Source organism: Phragmites australis, chromosome 16, assembly GCF_958298935.1.
Source record: "Phragmites australis chromosome 16, lpPhrAust1.1, whole genome shotgun sequence".
NCBI lineage: Eukaryota > Viridiplantae > Streptophyta > Magnoliopsida > Poales > Poaceae > Phragmites > Phragmites australis.
In genome coordinates, this window is record NC_084936.1 from 29,277,099 (window position 1) to 29,296,899 (window position 19,801).

Here is a 19,801-nt window from a genome sequence, read left to right on the forward strand (position 1 = left end):
AAGAGACGTGAGCTGTGATAGCTGCGTCGCCAAATATTGCCTCTCCTGTGTTGTCTTGTTTAGCACTAGAGAGAGGGAGAGATTCCCAACAATCACAGGAAGATCACAAGAACACACGCGCGAGAGAGCTGGAAGACACTGAAGTTTTGGTACGCGAATAGACCTGCGCTTTTCTGAGTTTTTTCATTCCCCTTTTATTCAGTCCAGAACGCCCCGATTTCTCTGGCCATGACCCGATCACGTCGCCCACACCGTTGTGCTCGTCATGCCCAGAGAATCGGTCCATTACCTACCGGTCCTGCCGTGAACTATCTGCACGACTCGGACCACTACACGGCGCCTCAGCGACGCAGCAACACTGAGACGCCTGACGGAAATCCGACAACAGCGACGACAACAGACTCTGAAAATGAACCAAGTCCCTACAGACCTATAAACTAACAGCTCGACCACTGCTTCGACACAAGGACAATGTTACTCTAATAAAAGCCGGGCAAATTAGGCGCGGATGATCCAAGAAACCTCTGCAGTTGAGCAACATTGAAACCGTTGACACTATCTACTGAAGCCTGCGGTGATGGTCCAAGCCAGGACCCTAATGCTGCAGGCGAGTCGTTGAACTGCTGCAGCATGGCGCCTGCAGAAGCAGAAGTAGAAGCACTCGCTGCTGGTGGTGGCTGGGGCTGTGACGGGTGCCTTGGGGCAACAGAAGTAGCCATGTTGAGCGTTGGCAACACGATGGACGCCGGCGAGCCAACATCTTCAACCCAACCACGGCCAAAGTTGGTCCCCGGAGGGAGCACCTGCTCGATCCGGCTCACCGCCATGTCCCAAACGATTGGACCAAGGTCTTTAGCGAAACGAGCGAGGCTGTGGGCGTAGGAGTGCCCCTGCTGATGGAGTGCAACCTGTGGAACCCATGACAGGCATATTAATATTACATGTGTGATAATTATTACTGGTGATAATTTTTGTTCACTAATATTCAGGTTAACAATGCAAAGTGAACTGCATGGACCTATTTGGAACATGTGAAATTTTGTGTTCCCTTAGTCCCTTACGAAGTTCACACGTTCAAACAGGCGCCGTAAATAGTAAGGTGCTAGAAAAACTCAACTCGTACCAGGTGGTTGCTTGTTCCACAGTTCCAAGCTGGCAGTGGCGGCTGGGGTGTAGGAACAGATGGTTGTTCTTGATAGTATGTGCTCCTCCTACTTCCATCTTTCACATGTGGCCATGCCTTGGTTTTTGCTAATCCATCACTCGTTTGAGCTGCAAGAGAGGCAAGAATTTATACAAGGTTAATTTAGAATCAAGAAATAACTAAATTGGACGACAACACTCTTTTTTGACTGCATGTTGTTTCACCATGTTAAGTTATGGGTGACTCGCATATAAAAGCAAACTTTCTAAAGCATAAAAGCAAACCTGAGTACGCCTCACCTCTCTCGTGTCGACAAGAAGCTCTTGGTGCATCTGCATTACTTGACTTGTGCTTGTTTCCTTTCCATCCATGGTTGGGTCTTAAGCTCGGTAATCGTCGACCATTTCCAGCACTACCAGGTGGTGCCTCCGTAGAAGCCTGAGCAGCAGCTTCTGGTTTGACAGTGTTCTTCTTTGGTGGCCTGCCCCTGCGTGGCTTTGATATTGGTTCCACTTCTGATTCGGATTCAACGACATCACCATGTTCTCTAAGATCCTTGAAGTTCCTTTTAGCGAGCTCTTCAAAAGCTTGGGCCTGTATTGCATGACACCATTTGTATTATACAGCACAAACCACAACCTGATGGTTATATATAGATTAAGATGACATTTTTTAACCATAAGGAGAGCTGCATATCAATATATTAAGACGAATAAACGACCAGCTGGTCTAAAAGCACAACCATAATACCGAATCAATATAAAGATGGCATGAAGAGTTACCTGGCGGTAGTACACTGTATCTGCAGGTTCATTGTAGCACATAGCATTTGAGATTACTAACAGCACATCCGCCTGACAATAAATAGTTAAAGTTAGATCCTATGATATTAGTAGACCTTTCAGTATTGTAAAAGGTTGTAATTTTTGTCCATGCTGGTACAAGCATCAAGTTTAGCTAAGAGGACCAATGATGGTGGGCTGTTGAGCGCAAGCAGATGGCTGAAGCCTCTTTTGGTCGTATTTTGGAGTTCCACTGCCTGGATAGGCTTACCTTTTTGTAACTTGCGACCTGTTCTATGCTAAGCACAGCTGTGTGTGTTCCGGTGAACACATGAGGTGGTTTCTTTGGCGGGTTTTGCTTGGGGTCAGTCCTATGTGCTGCGTTGGCAAACTCGGAAGTATTTTCGTTGTGTTTAGCTCTTTTTCCTGTATTTTGAATGTTGGGACATGTTATAATTTCTTTGCTTCTGAGTAATGAAATTCGGAGAGAACCCATTCTGAAAATAAAAAGGTTGTAATTTCCTATATATTAGTGTACTACATGAATATAGGACATTCAATGTTCCATTAAAAATTTTGTTGGGGAAAATGCCCCAGGCATGAGATATTTAGACGACGTACTATAGCATTACTATAACGATCATAGTATCTTAGTTACCACGTCACATATAAAGAGATGAAATACCTAAAATACCCTTCTATGCACATGATTATAACATAATATCTTAGAGGCAGGCTCGTAATTTCCCTTGCCCATAAAATAAGCCATCAAGGGGCAGGCAGGGGATCCCTCTCTAGACCAAAAACTACAAACTCTCTTCTTCCTCTTCTTTTGATTCTTAATTCATCCCTAAGCTTAAGCCTATTTATTGGAAGAGACTCTCATCGTATTCTGTCTGGAGCACGTTTCGTGCCCCAACAAATTCAATCTAATGTTAATGGCACCATACTAAGATTATTCTAGACCACCTCCCCAAATGACACTAAATTTTTGTGTCAAGTGTATGGGATATTCAAAACTAGAGCTAAAACCGGCAAGGAATAACAAATATTTGTCAAAAGAATTAACACACACAACATAAAAGGCCTCAAAACTTTCCTTAGGGAGGTGAAGCAAATTAAAAACAAGAAGATTTACATAACATTTAACTATTCAATTGGAGATCATTGAGCCCAAACCTCAAATTGCTCCAAGTTTGCATACTCTCCCCCGTCAAGCTTCTTCCGGATAGTCTCAAAATTCATTGGATGCTTGATAGTAACATGGTATTTTGAGATCTGAAAACAATGTCCCATTAGAATTAGTAAACAAAAATAAGTAACATCATATCTAGAGTCTAAACAATAACAACCTTTTCTGTATCAACAGGATCCGCAAAGGTGCCATAGGTATCCTTCCTGCAAGAAATAAAACAATGAAAAAACCTACCTATAATAACCTGAAATGCTACGTCTGCATTGCCACTTTACAGTTAACTCTACAAATATCTAAAACATAATAGCCAAGTTAAGCCTCTTGGGCAAAGCAACCAAAATTCAAGAGGAGATGCTACACACTTATGCCCATCACACTTTAAGACATGGGTCTTTGAGCGAATTTGGGGCCACAGGGGTGACTACTACTCTACCTAAGTGTGAGTAGAGTGGGAGATACGACTTACTTTTGCAGCTTATCTAGGATTGATAGCAACAACCTTTTGCTAGGTAAAGCTGTGGGCCCTGCCCAATAAGAAAATGTAGAATTATTATTACCGACTCATCGAATTTACTAAACAGAAACAGGTAAAATAGAAACATAATAGAAAATATCAGAATTCCATTTTGTGGTTCATGTTCAGTTGTTATTTCCCCCTCTCATAGTTCAAATCTCCAGGCAACAACAATAACAACAGGCACATGTGATGGAGCACCAAACCTTGGAGTCCATCTATTGCATTTCCTTCAATGTCCATCTTTGTTCCCTGCAACAACAAATGAAAAAGAAATTACAAAAAGGAAAAGGCATAAATCCTTACATGAATTGAAACAGAGTGGAGATTTTTACTAGAAAATACTACACCTTAGTTTCCTATTGGAATTGGGCCTAGAATTAAGAAATTAGAATAGAGACTATTGAATAATTTCTATTTTGGTTGACCTTTGATATCAGAATAAGAACTGTGGTTCATTTGCAACAAAATTGAGGGATAAATATAATATGTATTTCAGATTCTCAAATCTTAGACCCTTTGAATTGGAACTCGCATAACCACAAAACGAAACACTCAAAGTCAAGGGCCCTCTTTGTATGGTAGTTGTTTTTTTTTTCCAAAAGCAACTTTACCAGATAAGGCAAATTAAATATGAGAGTCGAGCCACCATATATTCTCAATTTTGAAACATTAAAAATCTATCCTAACTTCAGTAGTTCATGGAAACCCAACCCTCAAAAATCACTGCAAACACCTTTCAACCAGCCTTATTTTGTTTTTTAGTTGTACGATAGCTTTAGCTTTTAAAAAAGCTCAGGAAAACCATTTTTCAAGGAAAACTGAAGCCAAATCAAACAAAAGGGTTAGCTTTTTTTTTTAAAAAAAAGTATGGTGTAAAAGCACCTTTTGTTTTGGGTATTGTCTTTTTAGGAAAAACTAAAGCCCAATCCAATCAAAAGCCTTGGCTCTTCTTAGAAATGTGTGGTGAAAAGGCATCTCTTTGTTTGGGTTTTAGCTTTTTCATGAACAACTAAAGCCCATACAAACAAAAGGCTCGTCTATTCTTACAAAAGTGTGCTGAAAAGGCACCTTTTTGTTTGGGTTTTGGCTTTCCGGAAAAATAATGCAAAATCCAAACATAAGCTTTTTCAATAAGTGTAGTGAAAAAGCACATTTTTTATTTCAGTTTCCGCTTTTCACTAACAGCCAAAAGCACATTTGTTGAACAAAAGGTTTGTCTTCATAGAAAATATCTGATGAAAAAAAAATACCTTTTGGGTGTTTTGAGTTTTTTTTTTGGAAAATTTAAAGACAAACCCAAATAAAATTTTCAGTACTTTTTAAAAGTTGTTGTGCAAAAGCACCTTTTATTTGGGTTTTTGGCTTTCCAGAAAAATCTAAAACCCTCCAAAAAAAAGGTTTGGCCTTCCTTTCAAAAGTTGTAGTGGGAAAAGGCGCATCTTTTGTGTAGGTTTCCATCTTTCATGAAAAAGTAAAGTTAAATCCAAGCATGTATATGGTTGTTTTTTTAGAGAAGTGCGGTGGAAAAGTACCTTTTTCTTTGGTTTTTGGTGTTTGAGAGGAAAAATGGCGCCAAAGTACCTTTTGCTTAGATTTTGGTTTTTACAAAAACAAAAGGTTCCATGCCTTCTTTTACAAAAGTATGATGAAAAGTCACATTTCTACTTGGATTTCGATAGGAAAAACTAAGGCCAAATGCAAACAAAAAGCCAAGTACTGCTTGGATGCCGGCGGTGAGAACTCTCAATATTGACCAACGGCACTACTGCGTGAGTTCCAAAACCATCACTACGACTAACGAACTCCTGGAAAACGTTGTCACCAAACTAAAGACTCATATTTAGTAAAGTCCGAGAACACGTGCGTGTATGTGTCCATACGACATGGGCAACGTGGCAACAGTAATTCAAAATCCAATAAATGCACAAATTTGCTAAACCACATCCATACCAAAATTTGCAAAATTCCATTAGTTTTTCTAACCTTTGGACCACGAGGGCGGTGAGTGACTGCCTGCGGGTGAGGCAACCGTAGCTTCGATGAGAGGGTGTCGGTCGGCGACAGGGACGGAGGCCAGAGAAAGGGTGATATGTAGAGGACAGTAGATCCGGCAGCTATGAGGTATCGGAGATGGCAAAGGAAGCTGGTGCGTCTGAGGGAGATGGAGGCGGCGAGTGACCGCCCTCGGTGGTGAGAGCAATGACGGGAGGTGGAGGTGCTTGCAGACGCGCCTTGATGATGATGGGTGGTGTCTGTGAGGCAATAGGAGGATGCGCGACGCAAAGGAGGGATGAGGGGAGGGAGGGGAAATGATTAGGGTTTGATATATATATAGATATATATATATATATATATATATATATATATATATATATATATATATATATATATAGTAGAAAAATGAACGGGACTTTGTGGTGGACCATTGGATTTTTAATCGGCGACTGAAAAAAGTTTAAAACATGACTCTACTTTTGGGCAAGTGAACGTTAGATGGACCATAACTTGTTTCCATTTGAGCCGCAAATAAAAATTGGTGTAGATAAGGAAGGTGGAGGCGCCGAGCGAGGCACCAATGCCTGGTAACGACAACGGGAGGGGCTTGTAGGTATGCCTCGACGATGAAGGGTGGCGTCTGCGAGGCAATAGGAGGCGGTGCCAGCGTGGCGCAAAGGAGGGGTGAGGGCTAGAGTCTGGCGAGAGTGAGAATATGCATTCTCGATGATTGTTCACATTTCTTTTGGACGTTTCCCCTACGCTTGAAGTCGGAAACCTTTCTGACGACTGTGGCGGTTGGGGAGCTTAAGATTAGGTTGATCCCAAAATTTGCGTTTCACACACTGATAAGCCCTTTCCAGCGGCGGATCCACCGGGAGGCAGGGGAGCGGTGGGCACACTTGAGAGCTCTCAAACCCCCTCCCTTTTATAATTTTTAGACATAGATGAGAGAAGAAGAAGAGAAGAAGAGGAGAAGAAGGAAGAAGAGAAAAATGATGAGGGGAATGAGGAGGAAGAGGGGGATGAGCCCCCCAAAATCTTGGCTCCAGATCTGCCACTGGCCCTTTCCCAATTGTTCCAATGAAATCAACGTCTGTAAATGGTTAGCTTTGTTACAGATTGAAATAATTGTGACCAAACCCTAAACTGACAATGAATCTCAACTTTCCCTAGCAAAAATAAATAAATCAGAAGTGATAGATAATAAAAATGGTGTCGCCATTTACACACAAAATACATGATGTTAGTAAACTTGAGTCACGTACGTGAGAATTCCTGCCTTCCTAATTCGTTTTTTTTTTAACAATGTGTACCACTAGATTGCAATATGGATTCAATAAATGAAGATAGGAGACCTCTGCACGTTTCTAAAAAAGAAATACAAAGTCCACAAAACTCCATGGAAAACTAACTTCCAAACATGTATAAATGATTTGAAACAAGTAAAAACCGACCAATATTAATTCTTGCCCAGCCTTATTTTGAAATGTTGATTCTTCTTCCAAATGCGAGGAAACGATTGCTCTTTCCATTCACAATTCCTTAATCTTCTCGGCAAAGACAATTTCTTTTTCAGAATTGTGAACTGGATATATGTAACTACGTATTTAGTGATATTAAAAAAGCTCGAGACTCGCGAGCTACTCGAACTCGTCTCGCTATATAAAAGCTCGATTCAAGATCGGCTCGTCTAAGATTCGAGCCGAGCTCAAGCTTAACTCAAAGCTCGCAAGCCTAAATGAGACGAGCCTGAGCTTAGGTCGAAGCTCGTGAGCCTCTTATTCTAATCAATAATTTGATAATTTATATGCTTCATTAGGAATAGAAAAAAAGTTATGAATTTTAATTATTAACGAGCATACTCGAGTCGAGTTCAAGCTGAGTCGAGTTTCAGTCAAATCAAGCTTGAACCTGTCTCTAGACTCGGTTAGCAACTCAGGCTCGCTCGAGCTTGGCTCAGAGTTTCTGTCAAGCTCGAGCTCGGCTCGTTGATATCTGTAGTAACGAGAACGGCGACTAGAGGGGGGTGAATATGCGTCTTAATAAATTTCTTTCAAAATAGATGGTATTTTCCTATTTCTCATCCAACACATCTCAAAACGCTTAAACGAAAGCAAAAGAATTAGAGAGACAAAGTAATAAGACTAGTTCTATGGCAACATAACTCCATTGATAGAATATGAACCATATGTTTCATTCAAGACCATTTCATGTGTCTTTGTGCGCAAAAAACTCGCAACTTCCAAAGAAACTAGAGAAGATGGATACCAGACAAGGTTATCCTCCAAGATGATAGTCTAGTGGCAAGGGGACTCCAGACCCTCTCAAATACATAAGTATGTGAGTGTTTAAGTCACTAACATCAAGAAAAATAACCGTGCAAAGGTGAAAAACTGCAGCTCAAAGAAAAGATCTCCAGACAAGGAACCTCTCCAAGTTGATGATTTAGAGGCAAGGGTACTCAAGACCTTTTGCTCCTCAGCCTACGGGGTATTACCATGAGCATACACTCGAATGTGAGTTTTTATGCCTCTAGCAACAAGAAAAATGATCTCATAAGGTGCTGAAATTTCAGCTCAAAAACTAAAATGAAAATCAAAATCGAAAACCAAAAAACTTGCAAACTTGCAAGAGAATCAATAGAGGGAAACTAGAATGAGGGGAATTCAAGCATATGCAAAAACATTAACTTAATTACTCAAAGAGATCAACCCTATTTTAAACGGATTACAAAGATTTATCTCTCAAAACTCCCACATATTACATAGGCTAAGCACTCATCCTTCTCTCATCTGAAATCCTAGCTCTAAGACTCTTAAATGGGTGGCACAAGGGGGCTCAGGTGGTTGGTTCAAAGCTCTCTAACTCTACCTCTCTATTTATAGGTCTGGAAAACTTAGCTCTTAAGTTTCCTAGTTTTTTCCTAAAATATATCTCTTTTATAGTACACTCACACCTACCACTGAAAGTATTTTAATCTATTTTCTTTTTTATTTATCAGACGGCCGTGATAACTTTACAACTTAGCTTCGTCTCGAACAATCACTTATAGCAAAAGTAATCAACACATCTATTCCTCTTGACACCAACACACCGAACACATGAGCCGAGGGAGCATGCACTGTGTGCAGTTCACATAGCGTCAAGCATGCATGTCCGATCTTGTGTGGACATGCATGTATGTCATTTACGGGTGGTACACTACAAGGAGATATGGAATTTTTGAACACGTGCATGTATGTGTCCATACGACATGCGCAACGTGGCAACAGTAATTCAAAATCCAATTAATGCGCAAATTTGCTAAACCACATCCATACGAAAATTTGCAAAATTCCATTAGTTTTTCTAACCTTTGGACCACGAGGGCGGTGAGTGACTGCCTGTGGGTGAGACAACCGCAGCTTCGATGAGAGGGTGTCGGTCGGCGACAGGGACGGAGGCCAGAGAAAGGGTGATATGCAGAGGATAGTAGATCTGACAGCTATGAGGTATCGGAGATGGCGAAGGAAGCCGACGCGTCTAAGGGAGGTGGAGGCGGCGAGTGACCGCCCTCGGTGGCGAGAGCAATGACGGGAGGTGGAGGTGCTTGCAGACGTGCCTCGATGATGATGGGTGGTGTCTACGAGGCAATAGGAGGATGCGCGGCGCAAAGGAGGGATGAGGGGAGGGAGGGGAAATGATTAGGGTTTGATATATATATATATGTGTGTGTGTGTGTGTGTAGAAAAATGAATGGGACTTTGTGGTGGACCATTGGATTTTTAATCGGCGAGTGAAAAAAGTTACTAAAACATGACTCTACTTGTGGGCAAGTGAACGTTAGATGGACCATAACTTGTTTCCATTTGAGCCGCAGGTAAAAATTGGTGTAGCTAAGGAAGGTGGAGGCGCCGAGTGAGGCACCAATGCCTGGTAGCGACAACGGGAGGGGCTTGTAGGTATGCCTCGACGATGAAGGGTAGCGTCTGCGAGGCAATAGGAGGTGGTGCCAGTGTGGCTCAAAGGAGGATTGAGGGCTAGAGTCTGGAGAGAGTGAGAATATGCATATAAAGGTTGGAAGGAATTTTGAGGTAGTGGTAGGCTGTTGGATTTCATCCCAAGGCTAAGAAAAGTTACTGAAACACACGACACTGTTTCCTGGCTGAAGTTTATATGGATTATTGTTTCCATTTAAGATGTAGGAGAAAATGAACTATTTGCCATTGAATTGTGACTTGTTCTACGATTCACTATCGAACAGGGCCGGTTTCCTTCCATACCATCGAATAACGAGTATGCGGCAAACAGAAATTTGGTTAGCAATTCGTAATGGCATTAGAAAAATTACTCATATATGGTCTTTTTATAGCATCTAACGAAGATCCACACTCTGCTTAATGGAGACGATGACATAAAAGAAAGAAAACTCACTATTCGATGGCATGAAAGGAAATCGGACCTATTCGATGGTGAATTATAGAACCAGTTGCTATTTAGTAGCAAATAGTTTATTTTCTCGAGATGCAGAGAAAGTTGGTGCAGCTAAGGGAGTTAAAGGCGACGAACGAAACACCAGTCAAATTATATGTTACATAATTCTACTACTTAAAAAATATACAGTAATCCATCCTTACCAGGACATCCTACCACTGGGTTATATGGGCCGCGCAACACCGTCCTGCGCAGCATGAACACGCCTACTTAGGCTCCTCCGCTAGGGCCACGCGCGCCACTTGCCTCGCTGGGTCACCGCGCCCCTCATCCGCCTGGGCCTCGCATGGACGCTCACCTAGTGATCTAATAAGAAGTGTAGGTAGCACAACTTGGCGCGCAGGGGACTCGGTACGTCCGCGGACGCAGCAGGCACATAAGAAACTCAGCGGCCGCGTCCTTGGGCTCAGATATTGTAGGCCGTGCGCGCGCGGAGGCCAGATCTTGCCGGCCGGGCCCGGTGCACATTACCGACAAGGCCTTTTCCGTTGTTGCCTGGACGACGCATGGTTTGTATTCTTCTGGGTGAAGTGCCCCTTGGATTGCCAAGTGTTTATGGAACAAGAATAATGTTGCTAAATACTCCATGGTATTTAATTTGACTGAAATCCGGGATGTTTTCTTTGCTATCAGATGCTGCATTTTTTGTTTGGCTTGATTGAAAATGTCTTTGGATATAGTTGATTGCTTATTAGCTAAAAAACAGTTGATTTTGCCTGGTTCTTTTTCTCCTGTTTTCGCTAGCCGGCCCGTATGTGTTCGTAATGTTCCCCAACTTTTGAGCCCATTGGAATAAGTAGTAATATTTGTGGATCGATCGCATGTGAATTTACTTGTTCGATTGTGCACCCCACACACCACTCTCTTCAGGGAAAAAAAATTGGGCAAACACACACACACACACACACACTGTGTGTGTGTCAAATTAATTGTTCGATTGTGCACCTTTCACACACACTGATAAGCCCTTTCCAGCGGCGGATCCACCGGCAGGCAGGGGAGCGGTGGGCACACTTGAGAGCTCTCAACCCCCTCCATTCTATAATTTTTAGACATAGATGAGGAGAAGAAGAAGAGAAGAAGAGGAGAAGAAGAAGGAAAAAGAGAAAAATGATGAGGGGAATGAGGAGGAAGAGGGGGTTGAGCCCCCCAAAATCTTGGCTCAAGATCTGCCACTGGCCCTTTCCCATTTGTTCCAATGAAATCAACGTCTGTAAATGGTTAGCTTTGTTACAGATTGAAATAATTGTGACCAAACCCTAAACTGACAATGAATCTCAACTTTCCCTAGCAAAAAAATAAATAAATCAGAAGTGATAGATAATAAAAATGGTATCGCCATTTACACACAAAATACATGATGTTAGTAAACTTGAGTCACGTACGTGAGAATTCCTGCCTTCCTAATTCGTTTTCTTTTTAACAATTTGTACCACTAGATTGCAATATGGATCAATAAATGAAGATAGGAGACCTCTGCACGTTTCTGAAAAAGAAATACAAAGTCCACAAAACTCCATGGAAAACGAACTTCCAAACATGTATAAATGATTTGAAACAAGTAAAAACTGACCAATATTAATTCTTGCCCAGCCTTATTTTGAAATGTTGATTCTTCTTCCAAATGCGAGGAAACGATTGCTCTTTCCATTCACAATTCCTTAATCTTCTCGGCAAAGACATATAAGTTTTGGTTGCAACAAAATAGACGTGCTTACCCGGTGGCTGAACTAGCTAGATCAACTAGTATAATAATATGTAAAAAAAACAATAATAGGCAAAATGGATATATGTAACTACGTATTTTGGGCTATAAAAAAAGATCGAGGCTCGTGAGCTACTCGAACTCGGCTCCCTATATAAAAGCTCGAATCGAGATCGGCTCGTCTAAGATTCGAGCCGAGCTCGAGCTTGGCTCAAAGCTCTAGCCTAAATGAGATGAGCACGAGCTTGGCCCGAAGCTCGCGAGCCTCTTATTCTAATCAATAATTTGATAATTTGTATGCTTCATTAGGAATATAAAAAAGATATGAATTTTAATTATTAACGAGCATATTCGAGCCAAGCTCAAGCTGAGTCGAGTTTCAGTCGAGCCAAGCTCAAACCTGTCTCTAGACTCGGTTAGTAACGTAGGCTCGCTCGAGCTCGGCTCGTTGATATCCCTATACGTATTGTAGAAGAACCGACAATGCCCGAGAGGCGCTAGGCAGCCTCTACATGGGATGCACTCAGATCTTCCTCTTGCTTGAATATTCGCCTATTCCCAGCAGGGACGGAGCCAAGTTCATTCATTCATTGGGGTCTTGTGGCCTCAACGACGACCTTCAACCAAATGCCTTTGCAACACTGTTGCTTCATAGGAAATGACCCCATGGATCAAGCAAGATTGTTATACGCTGACACCGGTGTCTCAAATTTCTAGATTTGCCCCTGCCTATTCGATCCACTCCTTCGAGACATCCCACAACTAATTGTAGGAATACAAGTGGTTACCCGATGGAACTTCAAACTGATGGACAACAATAGATCGATATTATCAGAGCCAAAATTAACTGATTAATCACCAGCATTTGAACAAATGGTCCGCCCTTCGTTCTCTGCTGTTATTTCTTGCTTCCATGATCGATCCTCAGAAGCTACACTACACTAGGGGGTACATCCCATGAACATCCAACTCCAAGCACCTGCACCATAACATTATGATCTCTCGTCAATAACCAACTCCATGAACCCTAGTCAATCATTTGCTTGCATGAACCAAGAGTTGTGCATGCATGCATGCGTTGGTTGCTTCGGATTTCGATCTCCTACTTCATTTCTGGGTCCAATAATCCCATGCCAATGCCCGCGGCACCGTGCCGCAGCGGCAGCCCCGCCGCGCCGTTCATGCCCCGCACGACGCCGCCGCCGACGCCAAGGAAGTCCCTCGTGCTCAGCTTGCTGTCGTCCACGCCGGGGAAGCCACCGGTGAACGCTGCGCCGGCTCCACTCCCGGAAGCCGCGAGCGTGTTCATGAGGTTCCGGAACTGGCTCTCGTTCTCCGCCTGGGAAGTGCTCCTCGACGAGCTCTCACCTGCCATGAACCCAGCTGCTCCGGCAGGTCTCCCGTTCAAAGCGCCGCCGCTACCGAGCCCCCTGAGCAGCGAGTTCACGCTGCCGCCTCCGCCGCCGCTCTTCGTCGCGCCCATCTGAGCGGCTTTCTGCAGCAGTGCTGTCGCGGACATCTGCGGCGGCGCGACGGTCTCGGACGAGTTGTACAAGGAAGAAGAGAAGCCGGCGCCGCCTGCCATTTGGTTTCCCATTAGATTCCCCGAGAAGATAGCTGCCGAATCGGTGTTGGCGCTGCTGTTGCCGTGATCGCCGCCATCGCCGCGGCCGTTCCCGGCCGCGGAACCGTTGAACTGGTCTGGGAAGACGAGGCGCTCGTCCTGACCGCTGCTCGCGCCCGAGAAGAACCCCAAGTTCAGGAGGCCGTTGCTCCCCGGCTGGTGCTGCTCCGGCAGCTGCATCAGGCCGTGGAAGGCCGGCTTGCCGTGGAGCAGAGAGGTGTGGCTGGGTTGGCCTTGGCCGTTGTCGGCACCCCCTAGATAGAATGAGGCCGGCTGCGCGCCACGGAACGTGGGGGAGCTGGTGGAGGACGGCATGATGTGCTCGAACTGCGCCGCCGGATTGCCGCTGATGGCGGTGGTGGCCGAGGAGTGGGCCTGGTCTTGGAAGGATTGCAGCTGGGAAGCGGCCATCCCGGAGAGGCCGTGGGCCATGCCGCCGGAGACGTACATTTCGGCGCCGATAGGCGGCACCCGTGCGCTCTCCTGCGCCAGTGCGTCGCAGAACGCACGGTGGGTGATAAAGCTATCCCTCCTGCAATGTCCAACCAAAGAAAACACATCAACGCTTAATTACTTAGGAAATTACTGTATAATACTTGTAAACTGAAATTACAATGAGCAATATGTGTGAGATAACAGGCAGATATATATGCGTGCTATCTCGAGCGACATATTTCAAACACTCGAAAAATAGCAAAACTGTTGTGGGCCTCTGGATTAAATCCATTTTCTAAAAAGAAGGCATCTGGATCAACCCCAACTAGCTCAGCTCATAAGTAGTTGGATGTTGATCCAATGAGCTAAGAAGGTGATTTAGAAATAAGCTAGTTTCAAGCGCATGAAAAATAGCAAAACTTAAAATTAATATTGTCAGAGTTCTGTTAGGGAAAAAGGTAACATTACATGTGCATATTAGATGCATATTTTTGTTGCATCTAAAGAATGTTGAAAAATCTCTGTTTTGTGAGTTCTTTGGTAAATATATGTAAGTAGGCGCATGGGGAGTTCATGCTTGATCAATCGCGTCAGCAGTAGCACATTTTTAGTTGTTCAGTTTTGCTATTTGTAAGTTGCATGTTTTTTTCTTAAATCGAATGAGTACCGATTATAGAATTTTGTGTGCCATCAGACTAGATGTTGATCATTGAAGAAAAAAAATACTACTTTTATATTAAGAAAATTTCAGCCAACCTATATATGAACCGTTGATAGAGTGTTTAGAATATGTCTGAACAAATAAAAGATGTGCTGTTTTAATGTGCTATTGTGTAGAAGTGAACTGGTACATACAATGAATAAACCTGACATTGTATTCCTGTTGTTTTTGGTTGACTGAAAGAATTAATTTCTATTTTGGATGGAATGTACAAAGCAAGTGCAGTCCATGAACATTGTCATGTATAAAGTACCCTTTCCAAACCATACAAACTATGGTTAGGATCCAAATACTGACACGGAAATTGCATGTGTATCCTTGCCATATATGAATACGTTTACATGAAGTGACAGAATCAGAGCAATCGATCGGCCGGAGTGGCATCTATTCTCAGGTCCGTCGAGTGCTACGTACAAACGAGCAGGAAGCAGAGACGACGACGACGACGCCATCAAAAGAATAGAGAGAGCTGTGTCGCTGCATGCATATATGCATGATGCATCCCCCATCCGGCCGTCGGCCCGTCACTCACATGAGAACAGGCCAGCAGACTGCCATGGCCGTGCTACTTGCGAGGCATGCTCTGCATGAGTCATCACGTGAACAGGTACGGTGGGGTTGATCCGTCGAGAGCGAGAGGGAGACAACTGAGAAGTGTGAAGTGAGAGGGCAGCCTGACATGCTGCGGATTCCGAGGTGAAAAAGGAGACGGCCTTTTGTTTGTTTCTTCGAACTCTCAAAATAACCATGTCATGCGGCCAGGCCAGGAGCGACGGGCCAGTGCCCCTCAAGGCAAGACCCAAGAGCAGGTGCCCTCTCTCTCTCTATCTCTCTCTCTTGCTGTGTTTACAAAATCAAGCACGCAAAGGAGGGAATGGGAATCCAAACCCAATTCCATACAAGAAAGACGCAAGGCAAGACGCAGCACGGGCGCAGAGAACAGGTAGCTAGCTTGCCGGCCAGTAGTGACAACCCTAACCCTAGCTAACACCCAAACATCAAATCACCACGCGCTTCCATGGATCTCGATCACCTTTCTGCGCCCTCTCATCACTGAATTCATCATGACCCAATCATACATAAACTCTCTCTCGCTCACACCTTGTCCTCCACACATTAAAAAATTCAAAAATACTTCTAAAAAGTAAGTGAAGGAAAATCGACCAGTGCTTCGCGCATAAATTGAACGCAGATCTCAAAGAATTGCTAAGCTAAAATCCGATCTACAATTAGCAGATCGAGTTGGATCGACGTACCTTGAGAAGAGCGTGCCGCAGTCGCATCGGTACTCGCGGGTGCCGCAGGTCTTGGAGTGCGCCTTCCAGTCCGACTGCACGGCGTAGCGCTTGTTGCACTTGTCACACTTCCACTTCTTCTCGCCGTGCTTGCGGCAGTAGTGCTTCTTGATCCCGGTGAGGTCGCCGAGCGCGCGCGACGGGTCGTGGTGCACGCACGTCGGCTCTGGGCACAGGTACACCCGCCGCCGCACATCCTTGGGGTTCTTCTGCTTCAGCTTCCACGGCAGGTTGTGCCCACGCCGGTGCAGCTGCAGGTTCTGCTCCCGCTGGAAACCTTTGTTGCACACCTCGCACACGAACCGGTTCGTCGCCATCAGCGTCTTGGGGGACAGCGCGATCACCTCTGCGTCAGGATCTGTTGAATCACACGCATGATTCATTTGTGATTAATTATTAGCGTATGATTCAGATTAACCATGCACACGATATGATCCTAAAAAGAGGAAATTGAATTGAATTGGATTGCTAGAACGAAGAGGGTCGGCTGGGGTACTTGCTTGGGTTGCCGGGCTGATTCCTCTTCTTCTTGGGCGCCGGCGTGGCAGGGTTCTGCGCAGGAGCAGGAGGAGGAGGAGGCGCCGCCTGCTGCAGCGGCGGCGGCTGCATCTGCGCGTTGCCGAGTCCGAACAAGTGCGCGGAAGAGGCAGCCGCCATCCCAGCCGATCGAGTTGATTAGCACGGCACCACCACTGCACCAGCACCAAGAATGTTGTTGTCTTATGACGTCGGAGCAGAATGAAGCCAGTCACACTGACTAGTCCAAGTCACGAAGTGGCAGCGTATGTGCCGTGGACACTAGTCTACCTGACTATTAGCCTTTTCGTCCTCTCTCTACCTATCGCCTCCGGCTTCTTCTGGACGATCAATCGATCTAGAAGACAAAGGAGAGAAGAGGCAAATGGTGTGAGAAAGCTGCACAAATAATCCATCTATGTATCTATCCATCCACGAAGGATAGATGGATGCAAGATGGATGCAAGCAGTGAGTACATGTACTACTACACGCTTGACTGGAGCATGCATGGACATGGACATGGCTGGATCTGTGTGTTTGTGCCACAGGACAAAGTATAGCCCCTTCTCTACAAACCAACAAACAAATTAAAGCGGCGAAAAGGGAGGAAGGAGGAAGAAAGTCCAAACAAACCTAGAGGTTGTTGCACTTGCAAACAAGGCAGAAAAGAGGAGAAGCTAGCACAAAGCGAGCTACCTAGCTAGGGAGCGCATGCATGGAGAACGAGAAGAAGGGAGAAGAAGATCGAGAACATGAGATGATGCACGCATGCATACATGCAAGAAACCAGAACATGAACAAACAACACACCTCTGATTAAGAGAGGAACAAATGAAGTAGACAGAAAGATAAATCCTCTAACTTTGAAAACAGGATGAGCACATCGAAGGCAACAAACACGAACCGGGCTGTAATAATAAATTCTGAAAGCTGATTGAAAAGGGGCAGGTAGCTATTCAGATCGAACTGAATCTAGCAACCGGAGCATGTGCCTCTCTCTCTCTCCTGCCTGGAGAGGGAGGGAAGGGAAGGAGAGGAGAGGGAGGAGTGAGTGGTTGGTTCTGAGCACTTGTCTATCGTCTCACCTGTTGTGGTGCCCCCATAATAGCTCAGCTCAGCTCAGCTCGATGGGTAAGGTAAGCGCGCGCCGGGGAATGGGATGAGCCGTCGACGACAGTGACATGGACGGTGGGGCCCGCGTGTGCCCTTAGGGGACCATCTGAAGATGCTCGTCCATTTCACCACCCCGTGGCCGTGGCCTCTCTCTGTCTCTGCACGCGGTGGGATATTTGGCTCGATGTTAATTTGCTGTTGCTCGATCTATCAATTACCCGATTAAGTGGCCCGGATGAGTAAGTATAACAGACAGTTAATCGTTCGTAACAAAAATATACTGTAAAAAATATTAAGTCAGAGTATATATCATCATATGAGGGAAATCGATCGACCTGAAATAGGGGAACTAATAACCAGTAGCAATACTACAATGGTCTAGAGATGCATGGCCCTCTAGCTAGATATATAAACCATTCAGAACCACAAATAAGTCTTCATTTTGGTTCCACACATCTCATCCACATTCTACGCAATTCTGGATGGGGAGAAAAAGGCATCGAAAGCTGATAGTAATTGTTCTCGTAGAGTTTTCCGTAAAAAAATTGTTCTCCTAGAATATATAGTACTCCGGTCCATATATACGTGATAGACAAAATACTTCATCCGGGCTATTTAGGCTTGACTTCATCCATTTTTTAAGAGGACTTTTACAGTACACCTAAATAAATACATACCGTCTATTTTCTTCATCCGGTGGTTTAGATTGGCTCAATGATACTCTATCGCCCATCAGTATCATAGGTATCATTAAAAAGTATCATGGGTATCATAAGGGTAAGATTGGAAAAAAAAACCATGATAAACTTGTAAATTATATGTTTAATTAAGGAAGGTCAAAATGTTAGTTTATTCTTCGGATAAGCTTTCACTTATTCTGTTCATTTCATTTATTAGGGTTTCCACCCTCCGTCGGTCGATCGATGATGGGTGGCGAAGGTCCGAAGTCAGTCAATGACGTAATTACCCCTAAGGGTATCAAGATAATTACAATAATACCTATTAAAATGGACGGTTAGATCACAACAATGATACTCTCCACCATCTAGTATCATGGTGTACTATAAAGGTTCTCTTCTTTAATTAGTTCGCAATATAACAATTTTTTGTAAAAAAAATTGTTCTCCTAGAATATATAGTACTCTGGGACAATGGAAAATGACACACAACTCTGACTCATCCTAATCGCTAACCGGGCAAGCTCATGCGCAACCTTATTATGCTCTCTCCCAATCTTGGCGAAGCTGAGATCCTACAGGTAGCTCCTCTCATGCAAAGTATCTCGGATCAGTGGAGACACCACAGAGCGGTCCATGCCCTCGTTCCATAGCTTCTCCACCATCGTGGCACAATTGGATTTCAGGAGAAACCTACAGTCCGATCATCTTTGAGCCAACCGGATCTTCTCTAAACAGGCCATAGCTTCCGCTTCCTCAACATCCCTGCAATGGAACAACACACGCCAGACCATTAGATTAGGCATCCCTTCATGGTCCCAGATAATGATGCCCACAGCCGCATAATTGTTTCGGTCATTGAACGCTCCATCCACATTGACTTTGAAAGTACCCATACTAGGAGGAACCCATTTCTTTTCTCTATCGACCTTGCAACATGCACAACTCTTGCGTCCTGCCTGCAAACAACATAGCTTACCCTTCTCATCTGCACTCAGGCTCTGTTGTAGGACTTGACATAGAGCGTCCATGTAGCAGCACAGGAAATTGATGGAGCCCTCAATGGAGATTGTCTCCCCCGTCTGCATAACACTATTGCGGACACTCCACATACGCCATATAAGCATAAAGAAATTGGCAAGGACCTCCTTGGGGAATTTATCTACGATCATTAACAACCAATCATGGCCTGATGGTATAATATCAGTCTCTGCCGGTAAGAGCCAATGATTTCTCATACTTTGTTGAAGCGCAACAGCATGCAGGCGTCTGATAATAGCATGAAAACTATCCTCCACCGGGGCACCACACAACTCGCAGCTGCTGAGTTGTTCAAGATGCCTATAGCATTTGTTGGCGCGGGTTGGCAGTCCATTGTTGATGACCTTCCAAGCAAAATCCCTTACCCTGGTCGGTACCTGAACTTTCCACAGCTTCTTCGACACTCGACGCTCCCCATCAGTTGATGTGCTGCTCCCTATCACTCCCACCTCATGTTCTAGCCCCATTGCTAACATGTACGCACTCCTCACCGAGAATAGGCCCAATTTCTCAAAATTCCAAGCAACAAAATCTTTGGTGCGAATAGCCGGTAGCTTAATTTTC

At 44.4% G+C, this 19,801-nt stretch overlaps 2 protein-coding genes across 7 annotated transcripts; both read right to left on the minus strand.

The window, feature by feature from the left end:
• Positions 1-479: 479 nt before the first annotated feature.
• Positions 480-3,878, minus strand: LOC133895228 (uncharacterized). Its single transcript, XM_062335382.1, has 8 exons — positions 3,842-3,878; positions 3,588-3,645; positions 3,279-3,324; positions 3,106-3,204; positions 1,927-1,998; positions 1,429-1,738; positions 1,124-1,272; positions 480-908 (listed from the first exon to the last, which is right to left on the minus strand). The coding sequence occupies exons 1-8, from the start codon at positions 3,876-3,878 to the stop codon at positions 480-482; spliced, it is 1,200 nt and encodes a 399-aa protein (XP_062191366.1).
• Positions 3,879-12,619: 8,741 nt separating this feature from the next.
• Positions 12,620-17,519, minus strand: LOC133895288 (protein indeterminate-domain 5, chloroplastic-like). 6 transcript variants are annotated; one of them, XM_062335504.1, is made up of 5 exons: positions 17,311-17,519; positions 16,697-16,763; positions 16,390-16,581; positions 15,851-16,247; positions 12,620-13,970 (listed from the first exon to the last, which is right to left on the minus strand). In XM_062335504.1, exons 3-5 carry the CDS (start codon positions 16,544-16,546, stop codon positions 12,917-12,919), a joined length of 1,608 nt encoding a protein of 535 aa, XP_062191488.1. In that variant the 5' UTR covers positions 16,547-16,581; positions 16,697-16,763; positions 17,311-17,519; the 3' UTR covers positions 12,620-12,916. The 6 variants fall into 6 exon arrangements, with proteins under 6 accessions (XP_062191488.1, XP_062191490.1, XP_062191489.1 ...); XM_062335506.1 differs by having other exon boundaries at positions 17,269-17,519; XM_062335505.1 differs by having other exon boundaries at positions 17,217-17,519.
• Between the last annotated feature and the right edge of the window lie 2,282 nt (positions 17,520-19,801).